Genomic DNA, 19,861 nt, shown 5'->3' on the forward strand with positions numbered 1-19,861 from the left:
GCCTCCCAAAGTGCTGGGATTACAGGCTTGAGCCACCACGCCCGGCCAAGATGGGGTTTCTACATGTTGGCCAGATGGTCTCAAACTCCTGACCTCAGGTGATCCGCCCACTTCGGCCTCCCAAAGTGCTGGGATTACAGGCATGAACCACTCATTTAAAGTATACAATTCAGTGGTTCTCAGTATCTTCACAGATATGTGCAACCATCACTCCAGTCAACTTGAGAATATTTTCATCACCTCAAAAAGAAACCTCATCTCTCTTCCTTATCACCTTCCTACCTTTCTACCCGCCAGTACCCTACTCCCAGGTAGGCAAGCACTTCTCAATTTTCTATCTCTATAGACTTCTCCATTCTGGACTTCCACCTAAATGGAACATGCAGTGCATGATCTTTGTGACTGGCTTTTTTCACTCGGCGTAACATTTCCGAGGAAAGTCTGTGCTATAAACCCCATGGGTTATCGTCTCAGCTAAGGGCACTGTAAGAGGTATGGACAGCACGTCATGTGAGAAGCGCATGATGATACCTCTTTTTAGCAGCAGCAGAGATTATAGGAAGATAAGACCCCAGATGTCAGATAAAGGACCCTTGGATCACTTTTCTGTCTTGCTCCTGAAAGTACACATGGGGCAATGGGCAGCAGCACATACAAGATTTCGGTCTGACATGACAAAGAACTCAGTGACTCCAATTAGGTCCACAACAGAAAGGGCGGATGACCATATGCAAGGGATGCTCTGGGAGAGCTTATCCCCATGTTGGGTGGAAGGCTGGCTAGTGACCATGATGGCCCGTGACCCTTCCAAGACTTAATTCTATGGTTCTGCCAAATTCACATTAGTATAATTAATGGTTAAAAATAAAAAGTTAGGCTGGGCATGGTGGCTCATGCCTGTAATCTTAACACTTTGGGAGGCCACGGCAAGAGGATCGCTTGCATTCAGGAGTTTGAGACCAGCCTGAGCAACATGGGAAAATGCTGCCTCTACAAAAAATGCAAAAATTAGCTGGGCATGGTGGTGCACACCTGTAATCCCAGCTACCTGGGAGGCTAAGTGGGAGGGTCGCTTGAGCCTGGGAGGTCAAAGTTGTGGTGAGCTGTGATTGTACCACTGCATGCCAGCCTGGGTGACAGAACAAGATCCTGTTTCAAATAATATGTAAATAATAAAAACTTGGCTGCTGGGCACATGTCATCAAGACCCCTGAGGCTGTGTCACAGGCACAATAAAGTAAAATAAAAAGTTGGCTGGGTACAGTGGCTTAGGTCTGTAATCCCAGCACTTTGGGAAGCCGAGATGAGAGGACTGCTTGAGCCCAGGAATTCAAGAGTCAGCTGGAATAGGCATGAATACCAGCGAAATATTTGTTTCTATCATTCCCTTGTGGGGATGTGAGACTTCAACAAGTAATAACTATTCTTTTTTTTTCTTTTTTTTGAGGCAGTCTCACACTGTCACCCATGCTGGAGTGCAGTGGCGCGATTTTGGCTCACTGCAACCTCCGCCTCCCGGATTCAAGTGATTCTCCTGCCTCAGCCTCCTGAGTAGCTGGGATTACTGGTGCCCACCAGGTGTTGGCCTGGCTAGTTTTTCTGTATTTTTAGTAGAGACGGGGTTTCAACATGTTGGCCAGGCTAGTCTTGAACTCTTGACCTCAGGCAATCTGCCCGCCTCAGTCTCCCAAAGCACTGAGATTACAGGCGTGAGTTGCCACACTCAAACCCTCATTTAAAAAAATTTTTTTTTAATTTTATAAAAAACAGAGATGGGGTCTTGCTATGTTGCCCAGGCTGGTCTTAAACTCCTGAGCTCAAGCAATCCACCCACCTTGGCCTCCCAAAGTACTAGGATTACAGGCGTGAGCCTTTGTATCTGGCCAGTAATAATTCTTTGAACATCAAAAAAATTCATCCAGTTGAAGCTCCAGATCAGACAGGCTTGTGCTCTCTCACTCTCTATTTGTATCTATGTTGAGACAGGGTCTTGTTCTGTTACCTAGGCTGAAGTGCAGTGGCACAGTCTCTGCTCACTGCAACCTCAGCCTCCCAGGCTCAAGTGATCCTCCTGCCCCAGCCTCCCAAGTAGCTAGACTACAGGTGTGGGCCACTATGCCCAGCTAATTTTGTTGTTGTTGTTTTTGAGATGAAGTCTCACTCTGTCTCCAAGGCTGGAGTACAGTGGCATGATCTCAGCTTACTGCAACCTCTGCCGTCCAGGTTCAAGCAATTCTCCCTCAGCCTCCCAAGTAACTGGGACTACAGAAAGGCATGCACCACCACGCCTGGCTAAGTTTTATATTTTTAGTAGAGACAGGGTTTCACCATGTTGGCCAGGCTGGTCTTGAACTCCTCACTTCAGGTGATGCGCCTGCCTCAGCCTCCCAAAGTGTTGAGATTACAGGCACGAGCCACTGTGACCGGCCAATTTTTGTATTTATTGTAGAGACAGGGTTTCACCAAGTTGCCCAGGCTGGTCTCGAACTCCTGGGTGCAAGCCATCTGTCCACCTCAGCCTCGTAAAGTGCTAGGATTATAGGCATGAGCCATTGTGGCCAGCTTCATATATTCTTTTTTTTTTCTTTTAAGACAGAGTCTGGCTCTGTTGGCCAGGCACGTGTCAGCACGATCTCGGCTCACTGCAACCTCCATCTCCAGGGCTCGAGCAATTCTCCTGCCTCAGCCTCCCAAGTAGCTGGGATTACAGGTTTGTGCCACCATGCCTGGCTAATTTTTGTATTCTTAATAGAGACAGGGTTTCACCATGTTGGCCAGGCTGGTCGTGAACTCCTGACCTCAGGTAATCCGCCTGCCTCAGCCTCCCGAAGTGCTGGGATTACAGATGTGAGCCACCGTGCCTGGCCCTGTTCTTATTTGTTACTTGGTTTTAGGATCAGGGTATGGGACTGCGTCTTTCCAAATATCAACTCATTTAAAAAAAAAAATCATCTCAGCTGGGCATGGTGGCTCACGCCTGTAATCCCAGCACTTTGGGAGGCTGAAGCGGGCGGATTGCCTGAGGCCAGGAGTTCGAGACCAGTCTGGCCAACATGGTGAAACTCCGTTTCTACTAAAAATACAAAAAAATTAGCCTGGTGTGGTGGCATGCGCCTGTAATCTCAGCTACTTGGGAGGCTAAGGCAGGGGAATTGCTTGAACCAGGGAGGTGAAGGTTGCAGTGAGCCGAGATTGCACCACTGCACTCTAGCCTGGGCGACAGAGCAAGATTCCGTCTCAAAAAGAAAAAAAAAAAAAAATCTTCTCAAGAACAAGCATGGTGGCTCATGCCTGTAATCCCAGCTACATGGGAGGCGGAGGCAGAGAACTGCTTGAGCCCGGGAGGTGGAGGTCTCATTGAGCTGAGATCACACCGCTGCACTCCAGACAGAGCAAGACTCTGTCTCGGAAAAAAAAAAAGAGTATTCTAGTTGACTTGATGATTATGACTTTGAGCCAGGGACCGATTATGCAACAATATAACACAATTAGTTTAATACATGAATTTAATCCAATCTGCAAAAAGCATTTTTCTTTTCTTAAAGGGCCATTACATTATAGTAAATAACGTCTATCTCTTGGAAAGGAGCTTTCTTCTGTAGACTATCTTATCTAAGTCTGGCTCTTTTGATAAACATCCACAAATGGCCAAACATTTAAAAGGTATAGAGTTCAACAGTCTGTCTGATTAAGCAATACCAACTTGACATTACTGATCTCCATTCAATAATTTCAAGTCAATAGGGATTGCCTCACGTGCATTGCTCAGGTCCGGGAGAGAAATAGGGGAGCGGATTCTTGTTCTTTGACAGGGTCAACTGTGGATAATCTTGAAACCTATACTTTGGGAGCAAAATATGTGGTTCTAAGTGATCTCTCCTCCTCCTTCTCAAGTTCCCCCAAAAGAACTTGAGAATTCTCTTTATGTTCCTGAAAAGAACTGCGTTAACCAGGAGAGGAGCAGGAATCAGAAGATGGTTCCAATTCCTTCTCTGGTCCAACTTCCTAGCGATCAAATGATCTTTGACGTTGTTCCATTGTCTTTTTGAACCGTTGTTCCTTCCCTAGTAAAATGGAGTAAAAATCATTTTACTGACTTGCTTACTTCACAGGTTTTTGTGAGGCTCAAACGAGATGGTGTGGATGCCAGTCTCTAAATGAGCAAACTGCAGCTCATCTAGAACCTCACCTGCAATAAACACCAGCCCCTTACAAGAGCCCAAAAGCCTCAGCTGAAGAGACAACTGTTTACATGTAACACAGCTTGCTTTCTTTCTCTAATTGGCTGCCTGAGCTCTAACCTATGTTTTAAATTTGTTTTAAGACCCAGATTTTATTTGGTCACATGAAAATGCCTTAAATAGGCAATCTATAATTAGCTCTGGCTGAGTCTCATCTCCCCAAGTCACTACTGTTGTCGTCATCTTTTTGCTTTCTTCTTTAATGAACTCTTCCCTTTTTTTGTCCCAGAACAAGCTTCTCGCTTACATGCCCTTTACAAAGAAAATTTCCCTGGCTGGCTGCCATCGGTTTCTCTGCTCACTTCCATTTTAAGCAATTTTTTATGACTGTCCCATCTCTTTTCAAACAAAGGCAGACAGCAAAACTTGCTGGTTTACTTTTAAAGAAAACTTGACCCAGACTGTTATAAGCTAAGAAGAGGCTTTGTGAAGTCACATGGCCTGGATTTACCCATCACCCTCTGATAAGCACTCACAGCTGATTCCTTTGCAAACCCAAGCATCTCACACTGGTTTCATATGGGCCATAGGAAGCATCTTCCAAAGTCTGATGTGTTTTTCAACATCTATTCCCGCGGCAGATGACCCATTTTGACCCAAAGGGCCCCAGAGTTCTCTTTCGGCTCCAGCTAGCTCTGCAAAGCCACAGCACTGCTTTTTCTGTAGGCAGTTAATACTAATTCAACAGGAAGTGGTACGGGAGCACAAGAGGCAGGGTGTCTTCCTGTTGCCCAGTTATTTACAAAAAGGCAGATCTTCTCTCCAATACTTCAAACATTCCCCACAGGACTAACATGTGCTCCTTTACAGGTAATGACCTAATAAATTATTTCTGATCTCAAAGCTGTATAACAACTGAATTTGTTCAAAAGCTAAAAAAGTTGTAGAAATACAGTCTATACTGCCCAGTGCAGTTGCTCACACCTGTAATCCCTGAACTTTGGGAGGCTGAGGTGGGTAGATTACTTGAGGTCAGGAGTTCGAGACCAGCCTGGCCAACATGGTGAAATTCCTTCTCTACTAATAATACAAAAATTAGCCAGGGATGGTGGCAGGTGCCTGTAATCCCAGCTACTCAGGAAGCTGAGGCAGGAGAATTGCTTGAACCCAGGAGGCAGAGGTTTCAGTGAGATCACACCACTGTACTCCAGCCTGGGTGACAGAGCGAGACTCCAACTAAAAAAAAAAAAAAAAAATAGATAAATAGACCAGGTGCGGTGGCTCATGCCTATAATCCCAGCACTTTGGGAGGCCGAGGTGGGTGGATCATCTGATGTCAGGAGTTCGAGACCAGCCTGGCCAACATGGTTAAACCCCGTTTCGACTAAAAATACAAAAAAAAAAATGAGCCGGGTGTGGTGGCGCGCGCCTGTAGTCCCAGCATGCCTGTAGTCCGAAGGAGGCTGAGGCAGGAGAATCACTTGAACCCCCAAGGAGAAGGCTGCAGTGAGCTGAGACCGAGACCGTGTCATTGCACTCCCGCTTGGGCAACAAAAGTGAAACTCCATCACAGAAAAGTAATAATAATAATAATAATAATAATAATAATAGACAAATAAATGAAATACACTAAACCCACACACCAAAAGAATAAAGAAGAAATGCTCCATATCAGAGAACTTAGATCTGTCACAGAGTCAAAGATTTTAGAGCCAAAGTGACCCCAAGGGGCTAGGCTCTCTGGTTAACAAAAGTTTTCTTTCAAAACCAGAAAGAAAAATGATCACTTTCTCCTTATTTGCCCCGAGAAATTCACCACTAAAAAAACAGATTAGGATCAATATCAGATGTGCCTCGAATCTCGAGAACGCTGTGACCCTAGTTGAGGCACAAAGCATGGTGTAAACATTTAACATTCTCTCACAGCCAGATGTTCTCAATGTGCCTGGCAGCAATGCCAAGTGGGTAGGTTTGACACAGAAACCCTCTGGGTTTAGCCTTCCTATCTTTTCTTTCCTTTTCTTTCTTTTTTTTTTTTTTGAGATGGAGTTTCACTCTCGTTGCCCAGGCTGGAGTGCAATGGCGCAACCTCTGCCTCCTCGGTTCAAGCGATTCTCCTGCCTCAGCCTCCCGAGTAGCTGGGATTACAGGCATGCGCCACCACGCCCAGCTAATTTTGTATTTTTAGTAGTGACGGGGTTTATCCATGTTGGTCAGGCTGGTCTCAAACTCCCGACCTCAGGTGATCTACCCAGCTCGGCCTCCCAGGAAGTGCTGGGATTACAGGCGTGAGCCACTGTGCCCAGCCAGCCATTCTATCTTTTCAAGTGAGTATTCATCAGATACATACAGGAAAATCTCTAGTTCACAACACTATTTTGTGTAAAACTGACTGGAAACATTTTTTTTTTTAAAGTAGTCTCTAGCTGGGTGCAGTGGCTCACGCCTGTAATCCCAACACTCTGGGAGGCCGAGGCAGGTGGATCACCTGAGGTTAGGAGCCCGAGACCAACCTGGCCAACATGGTGAAAGCCCGTCTCTACTAAAAATACAAAAATTAGCTGTGTATGGTGGCATGTGCCTGTAATCCCAGTTACTGGGGAGGATGAGACAGGAGAATCTCTTGCACCCAGGAGGCGGAGGCTGCAGTGAGCTGAGATCGCACCACTGCACTCCAGCCTGGGAGACAGAACCAGACTCTGTCTCAAAACAAACAACAAAAAAAACCTTGTCTCTAAATCTCTTGGACTTAACTCAACGATTCTATGTTGCGTAGTATTACTCTTGGTCCTCCTAGGCTGATCCTAATAGTTACGGCTCAACACCTTGGATGTTGATCCAATAATCTTGTACATGAGTTAATAACACCTATGTACACCCACCCAACAAATTGATTTAATTCATTGGCGGTTTACCAGATTCTCTTCATACTTGGCTGTCAGATTCTCTAATTGTCGTGTGTACAAATAGACCAAACTAACTCAGCAGAGAAACAGGTTCTTAGGTAAAGTACTCAGGAGTCCTATTCCAGGTTGTAAATCAGGCTAAGCCACAGTAAATGAAATACTTGGGAAAGTGGCAGCTACATCTGCCAAGTCAGACTGAAGGGGAAGAGACAGAAGGGAAAGAAACAGCCTCTGCTCTGAGGTTCTCATACAGAAAGGCCAGCACTTCTCCTCCTGGCAGGCCCAGGGATGACCATTTCTCTGCGCCCCTATTCCCATACCTCGGCCAAGAGCCCACAACAGTAACAATCTCGCTTTGACTTTCAGAAAAAAAATTCCTCCAGATTCTTTCACTTCATCCACACTCCAACCCGCAGGGATCACGATCCCATTTTCTGGATAAACAGGGCAATGGGGATGAGCCTAAATCATGAGAACTGTCAGTCTTCACCGCCCACGTCCACACGGATCAGCCTGAAACTCCAATACCAAATTTTTTTTCAACTCCCACATGCTCCTGAGAGGAACCAGATCAGGGTCCACGGCTGGCATGGAAACGAGAGGGAAAGGAGGGGGTGCTGCTGGGGACCGATGGATGAACCCATTCATGGGTGAAGGGAGCGTCCAGCTTGGCCTCGAGGTCAGGAAGTGACAAAGGCACACTCCTGAGCCTTCTACTCTGGGGAAAGCCCGGGCAAGAAAGGGCTTTTCACCCATCAGAAGGCCCAGAGGGTGCCCACCTGTGTCCACGAAGAACCCGGCTCAAGCACCCAAAGAAGTCAGGAAAGAGCCCCACTCCCATCAGGGCATAAGTGGGGTGTCCCTCAGTGAGTCAGGGTGCATCCTTCCTCTGGACAGTAGGGATCCCGCGCAGCCCAAGGGGCCGTCCCCCGAGACCTGTCACCAGCGGCCCAGACCTGTCACCCGGCCCTCGAGGGGCTCCCTCCCCGCCGGTGCTGAGGATGCGCGCAGCCTACCCGGAGCTCGCCCTCCGTGCGGTGCAGTCCCAGGCGCCGCAACCCCACCGCCAGGTCGTTGACACACAGGCCGCCGTCCCGGTTGACGTCGAGCGTCTGAAAGAGTCTCCACAGGCGCAGCCGGTGGTCCGGGTCCCCGCAGATAGCGCCGCCGCAGGGCTCCCCCACGGACGCCGGCGACGAGGCAGACGAAGAGGCGGCGGCGGCGGCGTCCGGCGGCGGGGAGGCCACACAGCGGCACAACACACTGCTCACCATCGGGTGCGAGGCAGGGGCTCCGGGCGCTGGCGGGGGCTGGGGCGGCGGGCCGGCGTGGACCGTGCGGAAGGCACGCCAGGCGCTCTGGAGCTGCGAGCGCGGGCTCTGAGACACCGGCAAGCTGGCGGGAGGGGCGGCTTCCGGGAGCCCCGCCCCTTCGCGCCCCTCCTCACCGGCCACGCCCCTGGCGCACCGAAGGCCAATCACAGGCTCGGATGGAGAGCCGGGAGGGGCGGAGCCTGCCTAAGGGCAGCCCACACCGCCCCGGACTACCCGGATCAATGGGGTGGGCTGGGTCACCCTGTTCCGCCTGGGGCCGATTCAAACTGAGGGAGGCGGGGATTGGCTGAGCCGGGGGCCAAGAGAGAGAAAATCACGCAGCGATAGGCAGGAATCTTGTGATTGGCAGGCGGAAGGCCCCGTGTTCAGTTTCCATTGATGAACTAACTCTGTTTAGACTGCAGGATCTTAAGGATGGGAGGAGCGGTCGTGTACGCAGAGATCGTAGCCTCCGGTGGGAAATAGGATTTGTGTGAGAGCATTTATGAACTGCAGTTGCAGGGCAGAGTTTGTGCCGGTGGGAGGAATTTAAAATTGACTCATGGCTCACGGCCGAAAGCACGAAGTATCCTCAGGAAGCAGGGTTTTGGTAATCTAACTCCCTAAACCACCAATAAAATAGCTGAATTTAACGGCTTAATCGTCTTAATACTGATAATTGAACGACAGAATGATTTTCCAATGGAAGTGAATAAAGGTTAGGTGGGCGGGGCGCTCTGGGCGACAGACACAATTTTAAACCAATGATCAGGCGAATTACAGTAAGTGGGCGTGCTCTGTAGCTGAGCGACAGACCGAAAGAACCAGTGATCGACGTGATATTTGAGCCTCTACCAACCGGGAAGGCGGGTTCTCCCGGAGAAGCGCTGGGAGGCGGGAAGAGGGGAAGTGGGCGGATCTCCGCACACCTCGGCGGAAGAGGCAGATTCAGGAAGCCATTACGCCGCTGGCTGGCAGCGGCCGGGCCGGTTGGGGCTGGGCCCTACGCACTTTGCGTAGCGAGGGGGGTTACCAAAGGCCTAGTGCTTGGCCTCGAGCAAGCCTGGCCTATCCCCTGTAGGGGGTGGGTGAGGGGCGAGGCTGAGGGAGAAGAGAAGGAGAATTGGGGCGCTTGAGGGGATTATAATTTCTTTAAAAAGAGGGGAGGGGAGAGGCCATGGCCGTCCCAGCCAAGAAGAGGAAGATGAACTTCTCAGAGCGGGAGGTGGAGATCATCGTGGAGGAGCTGGAGCTGAAGAAGCACCTGCTGGTGAACCACTTCAACGCCGGGGTCCCCCTGGCCGCCAAGAGCGCGGCCTGGCACGGCATCCTGAGAAGGGTCAACGCTGTGGCCACCTGCCGCAGGGAGCTGCCTGAGGTCAAGAAGAAGTGGTCTGACCTCAAGACTGAGGTCCGTCGCAAGGTTGCCCAGGTCCGGGCCGCCGTGGAGGGTGGTGAGGCGCCGGGGTCCACTGAGGAGGACGGAGCTGGGGGGCCTGGGACAGGCGGTGGCAGTGGCGGCGGTGGCCCAGCTGTAGCCCCAGTGCTGCTGACCCCCATGCAACAGCGTATCTGCAACCTGCTGGGCGAGGCCACCATCATCAGCCTGCCCAGCACCACAGAGATCCACCCTGTGGCCCTCGGACCCTCGGCCACCGCAGCCGCAGCCACGGTCACCCTGACACAGAGTGAGTGACCTCTCCTGCCCAGGCGGCGTGCATAAGTGGGAAGGGTCAGCAAGCTCTGGGGTGGCCTGGGGAAGGTTGGCTGCCAAGGGTCAGAGGTCAGATGGGGGTCTTGGAAGACCATGAGGCCTTCCAAGAGCAGCACCCCAGACAAAAGTGATCTTGCTCTCTTTGGGACTTCCTCAGCACGTGGGCTGGACTTCTGATGTGCTGGATAGCTCACCACTGAGCATTGCCACCATGTTTGTCCATGACTTACCTCCACTTGCCGAACTGGGTGGTCCTTGAAGACAAGAGACCAGAGGATTTTCACAGGGCTCAGCTTGTAGTAGACAGCCAGGCCATTATTTGTTGAAAAAATTGATGGGAATAATACTGCCCAAGTGAGACAACGATTTTGGATTCTGTTTTCAGTGCGGGGGATCTTTGATCAGGTGCTGCTTGGGAGCCTCCTGGTTCCTGGTGTTAATCTACTCCATTCATTCATCCATTCATCAAACATTAGCACTTATTCTGTACCAAACCCTGTGCTGGGCACTGGGATTACCAAGTTGTCTAAAATACAGGCCAGTTATATTCTAGTAGGACAGATATGACACATATAGGAATAGCTTCACCATCAGTTGGGAAAATCTAAGGCCCCGGAAGAGGAAGGGGGCTTCTTGGTGGCGTGGGGACACATAGCTGACATTGGCATTGAAGGGTGGAGGAGCTTGACCTCTCCCACATGTGTGGAGGCCCAAACAGCCCAGCTAGGATCCTTTCCAAGGTTCTCAGCTAGGAATGACAACAGAGCTAACTTTGGTTGGATTTTTTAGTTCAAAGAAGGATTTGTACCCGTGACTGTTACCTCTGCTCGCTTGTGATGGCTGTGAGCTGGATCATTCAGTGGTTCTCAGTGGGGGCTGGGGAAGTTGGGTGGATGTGCGAGTGCCATCCCCTTGCAATGCGTATTTCTCAAGAATACACTGGGGTGGGGTAAGGGGGACAAACACGGGTCCAAGTCAGATGCTGCTCTGGAACAGGAAGGATAAACGTTTAAGTATCCCATTGACCCAGATGATGAGAGACAGGGAGACATTGACTGGGCACTTAAGCTACCGCTGCCCCATTCCCACCTCCTTTTCTGCTTGACCACAGGGGCCTAGGAAGTCAAGTCAAAGCATCAAAGGACCGGGCACACTCCTATAATCCCAGCACTTTGGGAGGCTGAGGTGGGCGGATCACTTGAGGTCAGGAGTTCGAGACCAGCCTGGCCAATATGGTAAAACCTCGTCTCCACTAAAAATACAAAAATTACCCAGGCTTGGAGGCAGGCGCCTGTAGTCCCAGCTACTCGGGAGGCTGAGGCACGAGAATCTCTTGAACCCGGGAGGCGGAGGTTGCAGTGAGCCGAGATCGTGCCACTGAACTCCAACCTGGGCGACAGGGCAAAGAGCAAAACGCCGACTCAAGAAAAACAAAACAAAACAAAAAAACCAGAAAGCATCAAAGGAGGTAGGACTAATGTGGCTGCAAAGAGCATGTGTAGAGTCCCACCCAAGATGCCTGCTTCACTGGTACCACAGAGAGCATGTGACCCAGCCTCTGGGGTGCCTATCTTTTTTTTGTGTGTGTGTGAAATGGAATCTCGCTCTTGTTGCCCAGGCTGGAGTGCAATGGCACGATCTCGGCTCACTGCAACCTCCGTCTCGCAGGTTAAAGCGATTCTCCTGCCTCAGCCTCCCAAGTAGCTGGGATTACAGGCATGCCACCACACCTGGCTAATTTTGTATTTTTAATAGAGACAGGGTTTCTCCATATTGGTCAGGCTGGTCTCGAACTCCTAACCTCAGGTGATCCACCCACCTCGGCCTCCCAAAGTGCTGGGATTACAGGTGTGAGCCACCGCGCCCAGCAGGGGGTGCCTTTCTTAGCTAGGAGCAGCCCAGCGTGGAGGTTAGGAGCACGTTGGGCTCTGCTGTTGAGGAGACCTGGGTTTGCCTCTTGGCTCTGCTGAATAAGCTCTGTGACCTTAGCAAGTCATTCTACATTTCTCGGTCTGTTTTCTCATTTCTGGAAAATGAAGATGACAGCACTGACCTCTTGGTGTCATTTTGAGGATTTGTTGAGCTAATGAGTACAAAGTGCCTGACATGTAGTAGTTGCTCTAAAAGTTTTGCTAGTATTATGATCAACATCTTTGCTTTTGCCAGATCCAGGGCTGGCCCTTTGATTACCAAGTAGATTAAGATTCTGAACCCCTTAGATTCTAGATTTATACCTGAATAGCTATGCAGCCAGGGGAGGCCTGGATTCCCCTTTATGGCCTCTTCCCCACCCTATACAGCCAGCTGTATTCCTTCCAGAAAGTGACCTGCCTTTGCCTCTGTTCTTTCTACCCTGCAGTCCCCACAGAGACTACCTATCACACGCTGGAGGAGGGCGTGGTGGAGTACTGCACGGCTGAGGCACCCCCGCCGCTGCCACCGGAGGCCCCTGTGGACATGATGGCCCAGCATGCAGACACATCGGTCAAGCCGCAAGCGCTCAAGAGCCGCATTGCTCTCAACTCCGCCAAGCTGATACAGGAGCAGCGGGTCACCAACCTGCATGTGAAGGAGATCGCACAGCACCTGGAGCAGCAAAACGACCTACTGCAGATGATCCGCCGCTCCCAGGAAGTGCAGGCCTGTGCCCAGGAGCGCCAGGCCCAGGCCATGGAGGGCACACAGGCTGCCCTGAGCGTCCTCATCCAGGTCCTCCGGCCCATGATCAAAGATTTCCGCCGCTACCTGCAGAGCAACACAGCTAACCCGGCCCCCACCTCTGACCCTGGGCAGGTGGCCCAGAATGGGCAGCCAGACAGCATCATCCAGTGAGGGCAGGGGTCAGGCCAGCCTTCTGCCATGATGGGATGAAAACTCCATGGTCTTGTAAGTGGGTCCTGTGATTGGCCTTGGCCTTAGGCCGGCCATGTGCACAGCTCCCTCTTTAATAAACGCTTAGGGGTTGCACTGTTTTTGAGAAGAGGAATTTGTTGGGCTCCCGGGACCCAAACTCTTACTCCCCCTACTTGAGCTGCCTTGCTAAGACCCAGAAGATTGGTTAGCTGGGGGTCACAGGTGCATGTGATGGGACACGTGTTGTCACGACCCCAGGCTTGTGACATGACCCAGCCTTGGTCTTGGACAACTGTAAGGAACAACACAGCGGGCTGTCACTGGGGGCCGTCGCCCAGCCTGGGTCTCTCCTGAGCTGCCCTACCCCAAGTGCCATCCTTTCGAGTAGGGTCATGTCACTGGTGCTGGCAGTTGAGCAATAATATCTTCCTCCCTTGGGAGGCAGTGTGACTTTGCCTGAGGAGGAAACCCCACCCTTTTCTCCTTCTCACTGTGCCTCAGTTCTCAGGGGACTCCAATGACTGTTGTGCTCTCCCCTGACCCCACCCCAGGCACAGCGCAGGCCCTTGTTAGGTACTGCGCTGGGACGCCTCCGTAATGCATGCAGTGTGCAGCCAGTCTGGCTCAGGAATACTGTGTGTGGTGAGGACGGTTTGTCCACTCTCTGGATTTCCACAGCATCTCTGGGTAGTCCTTTGGTAGTTTGCCCCTAGAGCTTTTGACTCAGGTCAAGCTTTGGATGCTGTAAATTTTCGAGAAAGCCAACTAGTGTGGAAGCTTGCTGCCCCACTGCAGTGGGTCTGAGTGACCTGTTGGCTTTGCGCGGAGGCTTGCTTCCAGCCAGTTGTATTTGTGCTGTGTGTGAACCCCTCCTAGGAAGGCCTCCAGGAGGGCCGCCCTGTGGCCACACCCTTCCTCCTCTGCTGACTCCACATTTCCAAAATTCAGCAAAAAAAGCCCTGCTGAGCATCACACGCTGGACTCTTCCCCTGCCACACCCCTCAGTGCCTCCTGTTCTCTTGAGACTCTCTGAGTGGCTGAGTGAATCCAAAGCCATGATTGACCCTGAATGTAGGAGGAGGAAGAGGTGAAGCCAACCTAAGAAGTGGGACCCTGGCCGGGCGCGGTGGCTCAAGCCTGTAATCCCAGCACTTTGGGAGGCCGAGGCGGGTGGATCACGAGGTCAAGAGATCGAGACCATCCTGGCCAACATGGTGAAACCCCGTCTCTACGAAAAATACAAAAATTAGCTGGGCGTGGTGGTGTGCATCTGTAATCCCAGCTACTCAGGAGGCTGAGGCAGGAGAATCGCTTGAACCCAGGAGGCGGAGGTTGCAGTGAGCCTAGATCGCGCCACTGCACTCCAGCCTGGCGACAGAGCGAGACTCCATCTCAAAAAGAAAAAAAAAACAAAACACACACACACACCAGAAATGGGACCCTTTGGATTCTGTGCTCAGGGAAGAGCAGGCAGAGCCTTGGAGTGCTGAAGGAGGTGCTGTTCCCTGTTCCATTTTACACTTTCTCTTCTGACATGTCTGTAAGGATTTTACCCAGATGCCATTTGTCTGTTTCATTTTCAGACTTACCATCAATTACCAAGGCCCTTACATCTCCCCAGATCGTTTCCCAAGTTTGCCGATTTGCTGCCGGTGCCTCAGCCACACGTGACCAATGGTTACAACTCAGGGCTCCAGACCTCAGCTAAAAAGTGAAGACGCCGCCCTCCTGGGCACAAACGTTTAGAATGCTCAGCTCCTCTATTGTGACCACAGGAAGGTGGCCCTGAAGATGCACCGAAGACAGTTTGGAAGTGACTGCTGTAGTGTCAGCCTCTCTGTGGAGGCATTCGTGCAGTGCCAGCTAAAAGGGAGGTGAAGGGGGATATCGGACCCAGCGAGGGAGTTGCTGGAAGAGGGAACACTCTTCTCAGTGTGGCTGGAGAACAGCAGCCCAGCAGCTTGGACGCCTCCACTCTGTGCAGTCTGATGGCCCCAGCAAGGTCACTGCAGGGACTTCCCAAGGATTCGGTTTGGTTTTGTTCTGGGGTTGGAAATCTGAGCCAATATTGTGTCTGTTCCATTTGGGTATGAAGAGGAAGTCTGGATCACTTAAACTGACTAGTTATTTCCAGGTCATAATTTTAAATTAAAGACATATCACTTTTTTATACGTACATCTCTGTGTCTTTATTGGTTATATATAGAAGAGAACAGGGACTGGCAGACGATGGCCCACACACTGAATCAGGCTCACCACCTATTTTTATAAGTAAAATTTTATTGGAACACAGCCACACCCATTCATTTATGAACCTATGGCTTTTTTTTTTTTTTTTTTTTTTTCCCCCACCACCAAAGCAAGAGTTGAGTAGTTACAGAGACATCTGGCCCACAAAGCCAAAGGTGTTTACTCTCTGGCCCATTTACAGTAGAAGTCAGTCTATTCCTGGTTTAAGGCAGTGTTTGGGACTTTGAAGAATTACCTGAGGCAGACACCGTGGCTCATGCCTGTAATCCCAGCACTTTGGGAGGCTGAGGTGGGCAGATCACGAGGTCAGGAGTTTTATGAGGCCAGCCTGACCAACATGGTGAAACCCTATCTCTCTTAAAAATACAAAAATTAGCTGGGTGTGGTGGCACACACCTGTAATCCCAGCTACTCAGGAGGCTGCAGTAGGAGAATCGCTTGAACCTGGGAGACGGAGGTTGCAGTGAGCCGAGATCATGCCATTGCACTCCAGCCTGGGTGACAGAGCAAGACTCAATCTCAAAAAAAGAAAAAAAAAGAATTACCTGAGGCATTTGTTAAGTGTACCCAATCCCAGGTCTCACTCAAAACCTGGAGGGAGGTCTCTAAGACTATGCATTGTAAACAAGCCCTCAGTAATCCTGATACTTTCTGTAGGTTAAGATATTTTTTTTTCTTTTTTTTTTTTTAACACAGGATCTGGCCGGGCGTGGTGGCTCATGCTTATAATCCCAGCATTTTGGGAGGCCGAGGCAGGCAGATCACGAGGTCAGGAGTTCGAGACCAGCATGGCCAACATGGTGAAACCCCATCTGTACTAAAAATACTAAAAATTAGCTGGGTGTGGTGGTGGGCATCTGTAATCCCAGCTACTTGGGAGGCTAAGGCAGGAGAATCGCTTGAACCCGGGAGACTGAGGTTGCAGTGAACTGAGATCACGCCATTGCACTCCAGCCTGGGCAACAAGAAACTCCATCTCAAAAAAATAAAAATAAAAAATAAGACAGGGTCTTGGCCATTTGGCGGTGGCTCATGCCTGTAATCCCAGCACTTTGGGAGGCTGAGGTGAGTGGATCACCTGAAGTCAGGAGTTCGAGACCAGCCTGACCAACATGGAGAAACCCTGTCTGTACTAAAAATGCAAAAATTAGCTGGGCATGGTGCCACATGCCTGTAATCCCAGCTACTGGGGAGGCTGAGGCAGGAGAATTGCTTGAACCTGGGAGGCCGAGATCGCACCACTACACTCCAGCCTGGGCAACAAGAGCAAAACTCTGTCTCAAAAAACAAAAACATGGCCTTACTCTGTCACCTAGGCTGGAGTGCAGTGGCAGGATCACAGCTCACTACAGCCTTGACCTCCTTAGCTAAATTGATCCTTCCACCTCTGCCTCTCGAGTAGCTGGGACTACAGGCATGTGCCACCATACTCAGCTAATTTTCTTTTCTTTTCTTTTCTTTTTTTTTTTTTTTTAGAGAAGGGGTTTCACCATGTTGCCCAAGCTGGCCTACAACTCCTGGGCTCAAGTGATCCTTCTGCCTCTGCCTCCCAAAGTGTTGGGATTACAGTTCTGAGCCACTACTCCAGGCTAGTTAAGAACCTTGGCTCAGAGACTGGAGGACTTAAACTCAGCTGGAATCTGGATCCTGCACCAAGGATGACTGCTTCTCTGGATTTTCTGCTGAGCAGTTGGGAAGTCCTGCCAACCAGGATACTCCTTTAAATAAGACTGGCCTTCCTTCTGGAGGGATCTCAGTATTCCTGGGCATAGCTATCACTCTCACCAGTATTTTGCAACAATAAAAACCAACAATTATTGAACCCCTAGTCTATTGAGGCCTTGTAAGCATTATCTCATTGACTCCTTGCAACAGCCCCAGGAAGTCGGCACTAACACTGTTCTGTTTGCAGGTGAGGACACTGAGAATCAGAGAGGTTTAACAATTTGCCTGAAGTGTCCCACAGCTACCTTATTACCCAGGGTAGCCCATGCTGTTAGCTACTGTTCTTAACTACTGTGACCTTGCTGCCAGTTAGATTTGAGGTTACCTAGAGATGATTTGAGCCTGACCTGACCTGGAGGAGTGTTTAGCTCAAATGAGACCTAGAGGCAGCTTGTGTTAGTATTCTTCTTCTTTTTTTTTTTTTAGACAGAGTCATGCTCTGTCGCCAGACTGGAGTGCTGTGGCGCAATCTCGGCTCACTGCAACCTCTGATTCCCTGGTTCAAGCGATTCTTCTGCCTCAGCCTCCCAAACCTTTAATATTTTAAACCCTTTTGATAGCCTTTTGGAAAGGCATGCTTTGTAAACTGTATTTTAGGTGAGAGTACTTTCTTTTTTTGTTTGTCTTGAGACAAGTTCTCGCTCTGTCGCCTAGGCTGGAGTGCAGTGGCACAATCATGGCTCACTGTAGCCTCGACCTCCTGGGCTCAAGAGATCTTTCCACCTCAGTCTCCCTAGTAGCTGGGACCACAGGAGCACATCACGTGCCCAGCTAATTTTTGTATTTTTTTTGTCGAGACTGGGTTTTGCCATGTCAGCCAGGGTAGTCCCAAATTCCTGGGCTCAAGTCATCCTCCCGCCTCGGCCTCTTAAAGTGCGGGGATTACGGTATGAGCCATGGCATCCGGCCAGTTCTTTCTTCAATAATGTTTGCCCAACAGATCCACAAGGCAGTGCTGGGAATAGCTCGTGCTCAGCAAATACAGCTGCCGTCATCATCATTACAGTGACCGATAATCCGAAGTGGTCACTATCGAGTCTTGATGTCACAATGGGAGCTTTGCGGTTTGAATGGGATTACAAAGGATGTGACCCTGGAACTAGAAGGTGGCAGGGGCACAGAAAGCAGAGTGGGAAGGACTTAAGTCTGACGGGGGACGTGGGAACCAAGGTCAGTACAGGGAAGAGGCCACCCCTGGGAGGCTGTGAGTGCAATTTCTCTGAAAGAGGCGGGTGCGCGAGTCAGAGACTGCTGAGCTATCCCCTTACCTTAGTCCATGAAGACAACAGGCTACAGACAAAGTAACAGTGAAGCCTGTAATCGCTTATTATGATGGCGTAAGCAAGAGGAGAAAACGCCACTCCCCTTATGTTCCATTTTTTTCCCCACAGGACAGCGCCAGGTAAGGGTGAGATGTATTACACATGGGGGTGTCTTCTCACTGTGAGGGAATCCTCAGGAAAAAAAAGACTCCTGCTCTTTTATGGACTTGGTGCAGGTCAGAGTGGGACAAGAGGGAGAAGGGCTGGAGTGGAAAATTACTGATAGTAAAGTGTGTTCAAGATTCCTTGCACTGTTTGTGCTTGTGTAATCCCAGCACTTTGGGAGGCCGAATCAGGAGGATCTCTTGAGCCCAGGAGTTCGAGACCAGCCTAGGCAACATGGCAAAAACCTGTCTCTACCCAGAAAAAAAATAAAAAAAAAAAAGAGGGAAATACAAAAATTAGGCCAGGCACAATGGCTCACACCTGCAATCCCAGCAATTTGGGAGACCAAGGAAAGTGGATCACTTGAGGTCAGGAGTTGGAGACCAGCCTGGCCAACATGGTAAAACCCCATTTCTACTAAAAATACAAAACTTAGCTGGGAGTGGTGGTAGGGGCCTATAATCCCAGCTACTCAGGAGGCTGAGGCAGGAGAATCGCTTTAGACCAGGAGGCAGAGGTTGCAGTGAGCTGAGATCGCACCACTGCACTCCAGCCCGAGTGCACTCCTGACGGAGAGCGAGACTCCGTCTCCAAAAAAAAAAGAAAAAAGAAAGAAAGAAAAGAGGCAGCTGCCTCTTCCTGCCACCCCACTAAGGCCTGCCAGGCTCAGCCTTTGTCATTGCTTCTGGCTGGGCCTGAGAGATCGCATGTAGGCTTGTGGCCAGGAACCTCGTTCCTCACAAGTAAGTGTTGGGACTTCTGAGTCCTCCTGTTTCTAACTTCCTGACTGTGCTCTGGGATGGGATTATTTAATTTCTCTAAAAGTCCTCCTCTGATAAGAAGGACGAGCGAAGTTAACAAGCTGTTGCTCACAGAACACGGAACACAGTGCAGGACACACAGCAGATGCTCAACGCCAGTAGCTGCTTGCTTCAGTTGTCTTTGCTGTGTAACAAACCAACTTGAAACTTAGTGGCTGAAAACAATGATCATTTATTTGCTCATGATTTTGCAATTTGATCAGATCCCAGAGGGAACAGCTTGTCCGTTTCTCAGTGGCAGCTGGACCTGCCCCACTGGGGCTGGGACTCTACCCCTAAGACGGCTCACTCACATGCCTTGCTTGGAAATCTCCCTGAAGTGCCTTCCTGACCCTTGCAGAAATTCTAGACAAATCGGTCGAGGTTCTCGGAGGGTGCGAAGGAGTGCCTGCTGGGAGGAACTGGCGGGGACAAACCCAGGCCTTTTGGTTAGAGATGGTGAATTAACTTCAGTATGGAGGTTTACAAAGGGAGATGTGGTTCTCAAAATGGTCTGTCCTGCGGCAGAGCCCTAGAGGCTGTGCCAGAATGTACTGGTTCCCTGCCCCACCTCTTCCCCTGCCCAGCTCCTGGATAGCCTTCAGGGCTCTGCTTGGACGTTGTTTCCTCAAAAGGCCTTTTTCCAGCTCCCACCGGTCCAGGCTAGCTCTCCCTGCTGCCCACGCCCACGG

General features: G+C 50.4%; 2 protein-coding genes across 5 annotated transcripts in view; one reads left to right on the plus strand and one right to left on the minus strand.

Annotated features, from left to right (window-relative positions):
• Window positions 1–8,482, minus strand: part of SLC25A25 (solute carrier family 25 (mitochondrial carrier; phosphate carrier), member 25) — a 53,887-nt gene extending 45,405 nt beyond the window's left edge. Inside the window, exon 1 of one of the 2 annotated variants that reach the window (XM_011988042.1) lies at window positions 8,104–8,482. In XM_011988042.1, coding sequence (XP_011843432.1) covers window positions 8,104–8,361 — 258 coding nt within the window. In that variant the 5' untranslated portion in view covers window positions 8,362–8,482. The remainder of the gene's footprint in view (window positions 1–8,103) is intronic. The other variant, XM_011988036.1, reaches the window with a different exon arrangement.
• Window positions 8,483–9,331: 849 nt separating this feature from the next.
• Window positions 9,332–15,140, plus strand: NAIF1 (nuclear apoptosis inducing factor 1). Of its 3 annotated transcripts, none has more exons than XR_001006890.1 (3): window positions 9,332–10,088; window positions 12,474–13,000; window positions 14,551–15,140. XR_001006890.1 is itself a non-coding variant. In XM_011988093.1 (3 exons), exons 2-3 carry the CDS (start codon window positions 9,578–9,580, stop codon window positions 12,944–12,946), a joined length of 984 nt encoding a protein of 327 aa, XP_011843483.1. In that variant the 5' UTR covers window positions 9,359–9,488; window positions 9,568–9,577; the 3' UTR covers window positions 12,947–15,140. The 3 variants fall into 3 exon arrangements, 2 of the variants coding, with proteins under 2 accessions (XP_011843471.1, XP_011843483.1); XM_011988093.1 differs by having other exon boundaries at window positions 9,359–9,488; window positions 9,568–10,088; window positions 12,474–15,140; XM_011988081.1 differs by having other exon boundaries at window positions 12,474–15,140.
• Window positions 15,141–19,861: the final 4,721 nt, after the last annotated feature.

This window comes from Mandrillus leucophaeus, unplaced genomic scaffold (assembly GCF_000951045.1).
Source record: "Mandrillus leucophaeus isolate KB7577 unplaced genomic scaffold, Mleu.le_1.0 Scaffold109, whole genome shotgun sequence".
Classification (NCBI taxonomy): domain Eukaryota; kingdom Metazoa; phylum Chordata; class Mammalia; order Primates; family Cercopithecidae; genus Mandrillus; species Mandrillus leucophaeus.